Below are 12,690 nucleotides of genomic sequence, written 5' to 3' on the forward strand. Positions count from 1 at the left end.
TCGACAGATGATGCAGTTTCCACAAAACCAAAACTCTGCGTAAAAAAGTTACTTTTGCTGAAACATTTCGATTTCCGTTGGGAAAATGGAAATGCAACATTCTGCTGTGGGTCAGCAGGGCCCAAATCGCAGCCTCTCGGGTTGGCGACCTGAACTGAAACCTTCCACTGCAAACCGGTTCAACATTCAGCTGCACCGGCCTCGTGCCCCCGTTCCCCCATGGACTTGGCTCCTTCAGACTACATCTCCCATGATGCACCGTGACAGCCCTTCTGACTGAGCCGCATGGGGAGTTGTGGGCGTCACCCTCAGGCTCTCTGTTAGGGTTACCATTCGTCCGGATTCCCCCGGACATGTCCGGATTTTTGAGCTAAAAATAGCGTCCAGGGGAAATTTGTAAATGTCCGGACTCCCCCCCCGCAGAGCGCGCGCGGCTAACAGGGCAGCCGGCTGGATGGTGCCACTTACATGGGGCTCCGACAGCCAGAGAGAGCCCCTCCTCCCCCTGCAGCAGAGATCACTCCCTCCCTCCCTGCATTCGCAGATCGCCTCCGGCAGTCTGGAGCTCCTCTCCCGCTCCCCAGCCTGCCGGGACGAGCGTCTCAGGCCGTTCCTGAGCAAGTTCACAGAGACATTAGGCGAAGGCCAACAACAAGGGGGCCAGGGGGTCAGAGAAGGGGCAGGGAGGTTTTGGATGGGGCAGTCAAGAGACGGGAGGGGGGTCGGGAGGGGCTTTCTGGGGGAGGGTGTGGATAAGGTTTTGGGCAGTCAGGGTACAGGTAGGGGGTAGGGTCCTGGGGGGCACTTGGGGGGGTCTTAGGAGGGGGCAGTTAGGGGATAAGGAACAGGGAGGCTTAGGTAGGGGGTGGGGTTCTGGAGGGCAGTTAGGAGCAGGGGTCCCAGGAGGGGGCAGTCAGGGGACAAGGAGCGAGGGGGGGGGTTGGGAGTTCTGGGGGGGGCTGTCAGGGGGCAGGAGTGGGGAGAGGGATCGGAGCAGTCAATGGGACAGGGAGCAGAGGGGTTTAGATGGGTCGGGAGTTCTGGGGGGGGCTGTCAGGGGGTGGGGAGTGGTTGGATGGGGCGTGGGAGTCCCAGGGGTCTGTCTGGGGGTGGGGGTGTGGATAAGGGTTGGGGCAGTCAGGGTACAGGTAGGGGGTAGGGTCCTAGGGGGCCAGTTAGGATGGGGGGAGGGTCTCAGGAGGGGGCAGTCAGGGGACAAGAGGCAGGGAGGCTTAGGTAGGGGGTGGAGTCCTGGGGGGCAGTTAGGGGCAGGGGTCCCAGGAGGGGGCAGTCAGGGGACAAGGAGCGGGGGGAGGGTTGGGGGTTCTGAGGGGGGTGGGAAGTGGGAGGGGTGGGGGCGGGGCTAGGGCAGGACAGGGGCGGGGCTAGGGCGGGGCTCCTCCCGTCCTCTTTTTTGCTTGCTGAAATATGGTAACCCTATCTCTGTGCCAGGCAATGAGTGCGGGGTCTGCTCAGTGCCTGCGGGGAGACCGGGCTGTGCAGGAGCCAGGGGGGCTGGGCCAGGGCTGCTCCCTCGTTCGGTGCAATAACCCGCTGCCCCGGCCGTTCCAGCCATTCAGCCATTCCAAAAACCCAGGGAAATCCCCAAAACCGACACGGGTCACAACAACCAGCTGCCATGAGGGGCCCCCACCCCCTTCCCCAGCTTATCCCCTCCTCCCCCTTCCCATCAACCCGTCCCCCCAGCCTCCCACCTGCAGGGCGTTGTTCAACAGCTTCCCCACACGGCGAAAGCAGCCGGTCTTCCGCTGGTGACGCTGCAGCCACCTTAGGGCGTCCTCTAGGTGCTTCTCGTCGATGGAGATGTAGGCCCTGGCCTGGCCAAAGGACTTGAGAACGAAGGCCGTCAGCCTGGGCGGGGAGAGACCCCGTGAGAGGGACACTCTGCAGGAGATGCTGCGGGCCAGGAGGGAGGTGCGTGGGGAACAGGGCTGGGGGTCAGCATTGGGGGGGGGGGGTGAGCAGAGCTGTCAGGGGCGCCCAGAACAGGAACGGGGAGGATCTGGAGTGAGTACGAGGGGCAGAGCTGTGTGGGGAGCAGGACTGGAATAGCAGTAGGGCTGGGGGTCAGGCTGCAGCCCGGTAGGCCCTGCCCACCCAGAGCCCTGACTCCCCCGTGCTGTGCGGCCCCTCACCAGGCGTTGCCCCTGGCGTCGCTCTCCCCAGAGGCGCTGTAAGAGCCGTCGTTGTGCTTATAGAGCAGCTCGCGCTGGTAGCCTGCGGAGATGGGAGAGAGACAGCGAGTCCTGGATCCGCTCACTCCCAGGGGCTACAATCCACCCCCAGGCTGTGCCCCGTGGGGCCCACTAGCCCTCCCCTCCCCCACAACGCTGAGACTCAGAGATTCCACGGATCGGTTTGAATAGGGAGTCGGAGTTAAGGCTGAATAGGGGCCCTGATCCCACAAACCCTCCAGTGCCCCGACCAGGGACTGGATCCCAACCAGCGCCCCCTAGAGGGGAAAGGGCTCCTCTCCCATTCCCTGAACCCTGAGTCAAACAGTCCTTATCACCTGGGCCTTGGGACTGGTGCCCCAGAGAGGAAAGGCCAAGGATCTCATTCCCTGACCTCCAGAGCCAGCCAGGGCCCTGATCTCGGGCTGGATTGGAACCCGGGCCCCAGAGGTGGCATGGACAGGGCCCTCGCATGGCCCCGCCATGCCCTGGGGGTGCAGGGGTGGGAGGACACTCACCGCTCTGGAGGAATCCCTGGGCCTTGTCTCTGATCTCCGGGCTCAGCTGCCCGCTCTTCTCCAGGTACTGCTGGATGTAGATGTTGGGAGTGAACTGGACCATGTTCTGTTCTCCATTGCCATCAGGCGTGGCCAGCAGACGGTCTATGTTCTGCAGAGCCGTGCCCATTATGTCTCCTGGCACCAAGGGAGTTGGGGGAGCAGAGAATTACCAGGCTGCACAACAGCTGCCCCGTCTCTAACACCACGTCAGTGGAGCCTTGGCATGCGCGGGCCCAGAGCCCCCAGTTTGATTCAGGCCTGGTGGGGTTACGTGGATACGTGGTGATTAATGGCCAAGACGCCAATGCCCTGGCACAGCTTCATGGCATCACCGTGGAAGTCTATTGCCCCTCGCTGGGGACGTGGCCCTGGAGCACATACTGCAGGGACCAGTCCTGCCCCGGCCCCAGACACCCACTAGACCTCATTGGTATTTTCCATCCGTGATGCCCCAGACTCTCTGATTAGAGCGCTGGCCCACAGACGGGCTGGCTGGCGAAGGGCACTGTGCCCTGGCAGGAATGGGGCAGGGGAATTCCTTACCCAGGACAGTCACGTGGGCCCGCTCGGACCCCGCCAGGACGTTCGCAGGCAGCTGCAAGGAGATTTCTTCGGACGCTGCGTAACACGAAGGTAAAGACACACCGTTAAAGGCCCGTTGGGCACCTGCCTCTGCCTCCAGCCAATCAGATCCCTCCATTCCTCACCGTTCGGGGTTCTCGCCCAGTCACAGCCCCTCTCTCAATCCCAAGCCGTGGCACATACGTGCCCTTGAGGGCGAGGGCTGGGGGTTCTCAGCGGAGGGTCCTGCCTGTGGGAGTCGGTCCCTCTCCTGGCCCCAGAGAGCCGGTGTGACGAGCTCTGCAGGGAGCATCGTACACACAGGGGCCAGGCAGCAGGGGAGAGGAGCTGGCGCAACAGGGGCCCAGTCATAGGCGCCGACTTCACCTGGCGCTGGTGGGAGCTTGCGCCCCCCCAGCCCCGCCCCAACTCCACCCCTTCCCTGCTCCCATTCCAACCCCTTCCCCAAATCCCCACCCCGCCTCCTCCCCCAGGCACGCCGCATTTCCCCTCCTCCCCCCGCTCGCAGGCTTGCCACATGAAACAGCTGTTTTGCAGCAAGCCTGGGAGGTGGGAGAAGCGGAGCAGCGGCAGAGCGCTCAGGGGAGGAGGCTAGGCGGAGCGGAGGTGTGCTGGGGTGGGGAGCTGCTGGTGGGTGCATCTTCCCTGGGCAGCTGGGCCTGGACCCTGTCCCAGGCAGGACATTGGCCTGGATGCCCCCTGGTCTGGTCCGGCCTCGTGCCTCCTGTGCCCCTAGCTGGGCCATCCAGCGGCTCAGCCATCACTGACGTGCCGCAGCCAAGAGACTCCCCACATTAGTGACACCCACTGAGCCCCGCACAGGCGCTGGGATCCTACCTTCCTGGCAGAGCAGGGAGCTGTGCGCCTTCTCCTCCAGGATCCCCCCCGGCTGTGGGGAAGGAGCATCAGACAGAAGGTCAGGAGAAGGGACCACGCACGGCACAACCTGACAGGGCCTGCTGGGTCAGCCAGTGCCCCTAGCCAGGGCAGGATCATCCCCTACAGCCCGTGCTGTGGGGCTCGGGCACATCCAGCTCTCAGCGCCCCAGCGATGGGGCTCCCGTCCCTTCCCCGGGGAGACTGTTCCCAGCCCAGCAGATCTCGCAGCTTCTTCCTCTTCAGCGCGGAGCTTCCCTCTGCTAGTTCCCTCCGCCCCCTCGAGCTCTCCCGTGTGTCACACTCAGCCACCCCCCTTGGGGCTGACCCCCGTCTCTGTCTGCCCCAGGACTCTCCCGCCAGCTCCCTGATCTCGCTGGGATGGGGCCGCGTGACGGGGCAGTGCAGGTCGGGGTCCGGGACGCGGACAGTGCGGTGCTGGGACATTATTTTCTGTGGCAGGACAAAGAACAATCACAAGTGCAGACTTGGCCCACGGCCCCCAGGGGGTGAGACCCAGGCCCCGGATCTCCCTCCGCTCTGCCCAGAGGCCCTGAACAGACACTGACCTGGACCAGCAGGGGCTTTATCACAGTGTGCACTCGCCCCTGGGCCGGCACCACGGCCAGCTCTGTGCCGCACAGCTCCTCCGTGCGCAGAGCCTCGGTGCTGACGGTGACGTTCACCTCCCCTGCAGAGCAAGGTGGGAGATGCCCCCGTTAGATAGCCCAACGCCCCTGCCCGAGGCCGAGAGGAGCCCGGGTCCGAGGACTGGAGAATAGTGGGAGGGGGAGGGTGGTGAAGAAGGGAGAGAAAAGCAGAGGAAATGGAGAGCGAGAGAATGGGGGAGAAAAGAGAGAGAAGGAAAGGGGGGAAGGGAAGGACGGAGGGAAGTGATGAGTGGAGTGTAATGGGTTTCTCTGCCTTAGCCCTTGTGTGGGAACAGCGAATGGCCGCCCAGAACCTGCCCCCTCCCTGCTGAAATCACTGACAGCTGCATTCGGGGGGGAACCTCAGAACGTGACATCGCAGCAGCAACCAGCGGGATGGCAGAGGGGTCCTGACCCACAGGGCTCGGTCAGTGAGACTGCTGGAAGCGAGCGGGGAGAAACTGTGCTTGAATCTGATATAGTTTGTTAAGCCAGGTAATAGTAAACGTCTTCTCTTTATTTGTCCTGTAACCATTTCTGACTGTTATGCCCCATTCCTTGCACTCTTTGTGGTTCATGAACATGTTTGATTGTTTTATCTAATCCAGTGTGTTTAAATGGAAGTGTCTGGGCAACTCAATGTGGCACCAAGCCCTGAGCGACCCTGTTCTGCGCCCTCTCACTCCCAGCACAGAGCCTCCAATGCCCCTTACCCGTCTGTCCCCCACCAGAGCCTCCAAAGGCCCCTACCTACCTCTCTAGTGTGAAGGCTCCAGCACCCCTTCTCTGCCCCGCCCCCATTGTGCAGAGCCCCCCACCCCTTCCCTGCCCCTCCCCTCCGACACAGAGCCCCCAGCGCCCCTCACCCAGGCTGCTCGCTGTCACCTCCCACTGGAAGGTTTTCCCTTCGTCTGCACAGAGGCAGCTGGTGTAGGCGCCGTCCTCGCCCGCCTGCAGTTGGAACTGCGCAGACTCCGCCAGCGTCACTCGCACCTGTGGGGCCAACACGAGATCCCCCTTAGGCTGTGGTGGACGCGCTCACAAGCGCCAGCTCCAGCCGAGACGTTACCCCTCTGGGGCTCAGGCCCCCTCACCGCGATGTGCTGACCCCAGTGGTCACAGGATCACAGTCAGTGACTGCCGGTGTCACTTGCCACCCTGTGCCGCTGCCCAGCTCCCCAGCCCCAGGTCACCAGCCCCAGCAGCTCCAGCAGCTCAGCCCCGGGCGGCGCTCACCTTGATGCACTGCTGCAGGTAGTTGAAGACGGTGGCCTTTAGGGCGAAGGTCTCTCCCCGGATCACGGAGTACGGCAAGGCCAGCTCCACAAAGAAGGGTTTGAAGGCCGTGAAGGTGGCCGTGGGCGAGAGCCCAAAGCCCACCTCGGCCGTGCAGAACATCCCAGCTTTCCACTCCGTGATGGTGTCGGGCACCGAGACTGGGACGTCCTTGGAGCCCCCCTCGCTGGGCCGGGACGGACACAAACAGCACGTCAGACACGCGGCCGCCCCCTGGGAAGCGCCCATGAGCACGGCCACCAGAGACGTCCCTGCCCGACCCACCGCTGGGCTGGGGCCCTGGGCCGGTGGCATGGAAACAGGCATGACAGCAGACAGCGGAGAGGGGAAGAGCTGTCAGTGCCCCCCTCTCGTCCCCTCCTCCGCCCCACGCCAGCTAGCACAGGATCCTTCCCTGCCCCGGGGCTCTCTGGGCTCGGCTCAATGTCCCACGGGATGGGGATCCCCCCTTCCGCAGCCAGACACGTCTCCCTGTCAGGGGGCTATTCCTGGGGTCAGCCTCAATTCGCCCTGCTTGGGATCCCCTGCCCCTTCCACTTGTACCCCATGTGCCACCCTCCATGGCCCCCTCCCGGGGGTTCAAACCCCTCTCATGTTCTCAGTGCTGGAGCTCCCGGGCACCGCGTGGGAATGAAAACACCACAAAGGGCAATGGGGTCAGATGATAACCCCCCTGCCGACCCGATGGGATCCAGAGAATGGCTGGGGAGGGGCTGCCGTGAACCCCACTCTGCGGGCGAGACGCAGGGTCATGGTGCTGCCCGGGCTCCCAGCCCTCTCCCCCACTCTGCGGGTTCGTTACATCTGTAAAGAGACGAATCCCATGGCCCTGGGGGCTTGTTATTCCCCGTTGCTGTGCTGGGTTCCTCTCCGCTGGCAACAGGGCGCAGGAACCAACCCCACGTGGGCAGCCAGCCTTCCCCCAGCCAGTGCACCGCCTCTGGGAGCTGCTGCTTTCGAGGGTCTGGCCTGGAGGCCGCTCCGCAGGGACTGTCTGTGACAGCTCCTCACTCACCCCACAGGCACCAGGTCCCACAGCCACGTCTCTGGGAAGTACGGACGTGGCGCTGGCTCCTCCTGGGTGCAGGCTTCTGGCACGGGCAGGCCATTGTTCACTGGGGTCCCTGCTGCACTATCCACACTTGCTGCCCCAGGGATCATGCCAAGAAAAGATACAAAGGGGGGTTGAGGGAGCCCCACGCTGGTTTGGGGGCAAATCCAGACGATGATTCACGTGTGTTTGCACCTGCAAAGTCTCAATGTTTGGAGATATTTCGGGGACTGCACGTGGCCCCCGGGAGCTCTGAGAACTGACCCCTGCTGGCAGGGCTGGGGCTGGAGGGGGTCGGAATGGGGGTGTCCTACATGCAGCACACGCTGGTGGACTCAGCACGTGGGCAGGAGCCAGGGAGTCCTGAGCTCAGTCCCAGCTCTGCCCTGAGCAGCGTTAAGGGTATGTTGCACTCCCAGAGCCCTGCACAAAGAGCTGCTAGCCAGGCAGGTCAAATCATTAGCCACACTGAGCAGCTGGGACATGGAGGCCTAGAAAGGCTCAGTGCGTTTCTACCGCAACCACCGAGCACGAGTGGGCATTGCAGGGCCCCATGTGATCGCCTCCATAACACCCAGCTTGACTCTCAGATCCCAGGGCAGCGCATGGTGTCACGGAGTGTGGGGGGACACAAGGCCCGGCACCCCCGGCTTCCTGCGATTCACCATGACTCTCACCAGCCAGTAAAGCAGAAGGTTTATTTAGACGACAGGAACACAGTCCAAGACAGGTCTTGCAGGTACATACAACAGGACCCCCTCAGTTAGGTCCATTTTGGGGTCCCAGGGGCACCACAGGACCATTGGGGAGGGGCAGAGCCCCGTCTGGGCTCCCTCCATTACCAGCCAGCTCCTGAAAACTCTCTCTCCCCCAGCGTCTCCTTCCCCCACCTTTGTTCAGTTTCCCGGGCAAAGGTGTCACCTGGCCTCTAACCCCTTCCTGGATTCTCACGTTACATGCTGAGGTATCCTCCCTCAAGGCCAGTCTCCCATCCCCCCATGCAGACCCTCCCAGCCACACTCCCCTGCCTTCCCAGGCCAACACTCCCCACTCAGCATTCAAAGGCCACATTAAGAACAGTCCCAGTTCGTCACACATGGGGCTGGAGCTAGAAAAGCCATCGGTCTCCGTGTGAAGTGAGTGTATCTGGGCTGGAGTCACTGAGAGACAGGCAAGGAGCCGGCCGATGCCGTGGTCACCACCACTTGGCACAGTGTGATTAGCATGTGTGTTGCTGTGGTGCCCGCAGGAGGTCGGGCACCGTCCCTCCACAGGCAGCTGCAGGCCCTGCCTCAAAGAGCCTCCAGCCGAAGGGGGAGGAGCAGAGCTGAATTGGAAGGGTCAGCTGATCACGTGTGCCCAGCTCCCACTGAGAACACTGGAGAAACCCTCCCACCCTGAGCCCAATGGAGAACAATGGAGAATCCCCACCCAGGATCAGAACCCAGGTCCCAGGCCCGATCTATGAGCCCACAGGGCCGTCTCCGCTCAGAGGGCAGAGAGGGCATTTGGAATTGCTGATCAAGAGGGTTGGAAGTGCCCAGTCCACTGACCTAGTGAAGACAATGCAGGGCCACGCCAGACAGCTGAGGCTCGGACAGCACGACGTGTTATAAAGTGTTCATGTTCACAGGGCTTCTTGGTGTTGGTGTTGGTGAGAATTTTCAAAGCCGCATCCTGGGTGAGAAGGAAGACAGAGGAAAAAGCATCAGGAGCTGCTAAAATAGGGGACTGTGGCATCATACTTTGGCCTTTCTGCTCCCCCACCTACCCTGGAAGCAACAAGAACGCTGGGAGGACAAAAACTTCAACTGAGGAGACTGGTCCCAGGCGTAAAAGGGGAAGCCTGTGTGTTAAGAACTGTAACCTCTAGTGGGGTGAGAAAACTGCTTGATCCAAATACTGCGCAACCCGCAGCCTCCGAAACCTGCCCCGGGTGGGGCCTGAACTCACAGCCCGTGGGCACCCCGGCGATTCACGGGCCACAGCACGTCCCCTGGCGCCCCTCGGTCACTGTGAGACCAGACTGCCTGCAAACCCGCTGGCTCCACGGAGCCCCAGCCTGGCTGCACATGCACCTCCCACTCTCTGGGGCCTCAGTTCAGGTCACGCCCCCCACCCCCAGGTTCTGAACGTTCCCCTCAGTAACGTTGGGAATATTGCTCCCCAGAGGGGCAGGGGGGGCACTTGCTGGGGTAAATCCTAAACACCTGAGATCAGTTTGGGAGAATCAGAGCCTGAGATGGAGCCCCAAGTGCGGGCAAACAGCATGATGAGAACCGGGCGGTCGTGTAAACCCGTTTTATGAGGGGGGCTGTATCTTGAGCCCCTCCACTCAAATGACCCCACATGTGGCCCACTAGCCCCACCCTGACCTGCCATGAGGCACAGCACATCTCAGGCCAGGCTGTGGATGTCAGAGCACTCAGACACTCCTCTTTAAACAGCCAGCGACACTCAACCTCCACTCGAGCAGAGCTGCCGCCCCCCTGCAATGTGCAGCACCCGCCCATGGGGCCGGCCGCGCTCCCCGAGCTCCCCCCGCGGCAGCATCTGTCTGGTCCCCTGGTGCCCAGAACCCAACGCCCCCACCCGCCTGGGGAACAGTTCTGGGGAGTGACTTGGCCACTGGGCAGCCCCTAGATGCCGCGGTGCGCGTGGTGCTGGGTGCCATGGGCAGCACGCTCACTGTACGGGCGCTGGCAGGGGGAGGGCAGGTCCTGGCCCATTCCACTATGGCCGTCTGACTGGGCTCCCAGGCCCTGGGGAGGCTGCCAGCACTCAGAGCAGCCCCAGCTGGGCCAGAGCCCCGGTCTCCTGACTCCCAGCCCCCGGAGAGTTTTGGGAGGACGTCGTCCATCCCTCCCTCTGGCGGGGCAAGATGACATCACCCTATCCCCTCCTCACCCATCCCCCCACCCCTTCCTTACCCCCTCCGCACCCATCCCCCCGCCCCCTCCTTGCCCCCTCTGCACATCTCACTCAGGCGGCTTCCTCCTCCTCCAGGCCTGGGACCGGCAGGGGAGCACTGGGAGCACCAGAGGCACCGTCTCCGGGAGCTCCGTTCCCACACCCAGGGGCACCGCAGGTCCTGCTGGCCGGAGGAGCCATTTCAGGAAAATCCTGCTCTGCCGCCATGGCCCCGGGCTGGAGCAGGCTCAGTCGCTCTGTGGCGAAGGCGCACGCGGGCCGGTCGGCATGTAGGAGGGGATGGAGCAGGCGCAGTGCAGAGGGATTCCTCGCAGAATAATGCTGCCAAACTCCAAGCGTCTGCAGGGCATCTGGGTCCTGCCATTCCCAGGGGCTTCCCATTCAGCCAGCTGGAGGCTGCATGTCATGGGGAAAGCAAAGGGCACCTCCCTGACCCCAGGGCGACCTCCCGGCCTAGGGTCAAGTCTCTACTCGGAGGCAGGGAGCATCGCAATTAAACAGCTTCATTTTATCATGGGAAAACCGAGTATTTTCCCCACCTCCCCTTCTGAGCAACTGCTGAGCTGTGTTAGCTGAAACGCCTCAGAAAGTTCAGCCTGAGGCCGACCCCTGGCAGGAGAAATTTCAGCCCCAACCATTTCAGTCTGACAAAGTTACAAGAACTGAAAACTTCTAATGGGAAGTGCCAGAGAACCATAACTGAAGGTGGCGCTGCCAGCCCCGCATGTAATATCCCTGTGCCCAGGAGTGGGGCGGGATGGGGCGTTCCTGCTCCCTGGATACCCCGGTGATCTGTCCCAGGGCCTGGGCCGTGTCTGAAGGTGGCTGGGGAGGTGTATCCCAGGCCTGAGTTTGCTAGGAACATCCCTGGGAATTCATTAGAACAGGCCGGACCGTTTGGTGGGATTCGCCCCTGGATGCCAGCAGCTCTGGGCATATTGGAGCCAGTTTAGTCCTTTCAGGCTACAGAGGAGTGTGAGGCCTGGCCAGGCCGAACCCTACCTTAAACAGGCTGTAGGCGTCATGCCGAGGGGGAGTCGAGCTGCTAAGCCCTCTGCGACACTTGTACCTGGGACCTAAGGCGCGGCAGTGAGGAGTTATAACCCGGGGCGGTTCATCACATGACTCAGGCTCTTGCACTGCGTCCGGATAGACTCCTCTGGGAAAATCGGGGAGCAGGTTATAGACCTAAAGACAAACACAGACAACATCAGCCATGAAACCAAGACACGAGCTACCCCAGAGCCAGCTCCTGCCCCTCCTCCCACTAACACATCACCCCACAAACCTCCGCTCTCGCCCCAGCCTCATCTCTAGCCTGGACACCTGCCCCCACCCTGCCCATCCCCCATCCCCATCCCCATCCCCCACATGGGCGTCTGTCCCTGCACCTCCCCCCACAGCCCTAGGAGAGGGACCCGCGGCTCCCAATGCCCTGGGAGAACCTGGGGGGAGCAGGTTCCCCCCTCTCTCTGTGGGGCAGCGAATGGCTCTTAGCGCCCCTCCCCCACTCTGTCCGGATCAGAGAGGGGCCGCGTCGGGGGCTGGCCCTGGGACCATGGCTCACAGGGACACGTGACTCAGCCCCTGGCCCATCGAGTCCCATCTCCTGCTGCCCCACGGGGCTTGGGAGGTTCCACTCGCCGTGTGCAGAGCCCGTGAGCCCCTGGACGGCAGGCGCCAGCGACGGGCCGAGTACAATTCCATATCCACTCGGGCAGGGACAAGTCCCACAATGCACCTGGCCAGTTGTCCCCTGCTGTACATGGGGGCAGGGAATTCTCCTGCCCCTGCCCCTGGGGACCAGCTCTGCCCTGGAGAGCGCGCTCCGGTTACCCTGGCCATTATCTCAGCTCCGAGCTCCATGTTCCCAGCCAGAGCCGGGGTGAGGGGGTGCCAGGAGGGGGGCACTGCAAGGGCTGATGGGAGAACAGGCAAAGCAGGTGGGGACCCCCCAGAGTTAGGGGGTGACAAGTGCCATGGGAGCAGCCCCCAGACCGGGGAGAGGAGGCCTCGAGGGGTGTCCCCCAGCGGCCGTGCATTGCCCCTCCCTGCGAGGGGGGAGAACTCGTCAGGGGAGGGGCCGGGCGAGGGGCTCTGGACTCACCATGTCGACGCTGAGCTCGGCCTCGGGCTTCATGAGCAGCACGCTCTGATCCACGGCGCGGACGGCACACAGGGACCCGGGGGCAGCCTGCACCCGCAGCTGGAGCTCTGAGCCCGGCAGGGCCCGGTCCTGCGAGAAGGCCAGCTTCACCTGGCGAGGCACAGCGCGTCACAGGGGAGGGGGAGAGAGACCCCCAGGGGCAGGAGGAGACAGGCCTGGGCAGGGGCGGGGGCAGGCACTGAGTGTCACTCTGGCCCCAGGCCCCGCTGGCTGAAGGGCTGGGGCTTTGGGAGTCGGTGCTGGGGGTGGGGGGTTGAGGCAGCCCAGGCTCATTCAATGCCCCCGTGGAATGGCTCAGGGATCTGCAGTTATTCTTGGCCCCCCGAGGGGTGTGTGTGTGTAGGAGGGGCAGGTGGGTAGGGATACGACAGGATCACCAGCC

The 12,690-nt window shown here is 63.0% G+C and overlaps 1 protein-coding gene across 1 annotated transcript in view; it reads right to left on the bottom strand.

Annotated features, from left to right (window-relative positions):
• LOC135894710 (alpha-2-macroglobulin-like protein 1) overlaps positions 1 to 12,690 on the bottom strand; it is a 38,501-nt gene that overhangs the window by 9,068 nt on the left and 16,743 nt on the right. The window contains exons 15-26 of the mRNA XM_065422848.1: positions 12,249 to 12,398; positions 11,144 to 11,329; positions 8,764 to 8,887; positions 7,175 to 7,304; positions 6,100 to 6,325; positions 5,730 to 5,856; positions 4,783 to 4,904; positions 4,175 to 4,226; positions 3,299 to 3,373; positions 2,714 to 2,890; positions 2,157 to 2,238; positions 1,716 to 1,872 (exon numbers count right to left, since the gene is read on the bottom strand). Coding sequence (XP_065278920.1) covers positions 1,716 to 1,872; positions 2,157 to 2,238; positions 2,714 to 2,890; positions 3,299 to 3,373; positions 4,175 to 4,226; positions 4,783 to 4,904; positions 5,730 to 5,856; positions 6,100 to 6,325; positions 7,175 to 7,304; positions 8,764 to 8,887; positions 11,144 to 11,329; positions 12,249 to 12,398 — 1,608 coding nt within the window. The remainder of the gene's footprint in view (positions 1 to 1,715; positions 1,873 to 2,156; positions 2,239 to 2,713; positions 2,891 to 3,298; positions 3,374 to 4,174; positions 4,227 to 4,782; positions 4,905 to 5,729; positions 5,857 to 6,099; positions 6,326 to 7,174; positions 7,305 to 8,763; positions 8,888 to 11,143; positions 11,330 to 12,248; positions 12,399 to 12,690) is intronic.

The sequence above is a fragment of the Emys orbicularis genome, chromosome 25 (assembly GCF_028017835.1).
Source record: "Emys orbicularis isolate rEmyOrb1 chromosome 25, rEmyOrb1.hap1, whole genome shotgun sequence".
Taxonomy (NCBI): domain Eukaryota; kingdom Metazoa; phylum Chordata; order Testudines; family Emydidae; genus Emys; species Emys orbicularis.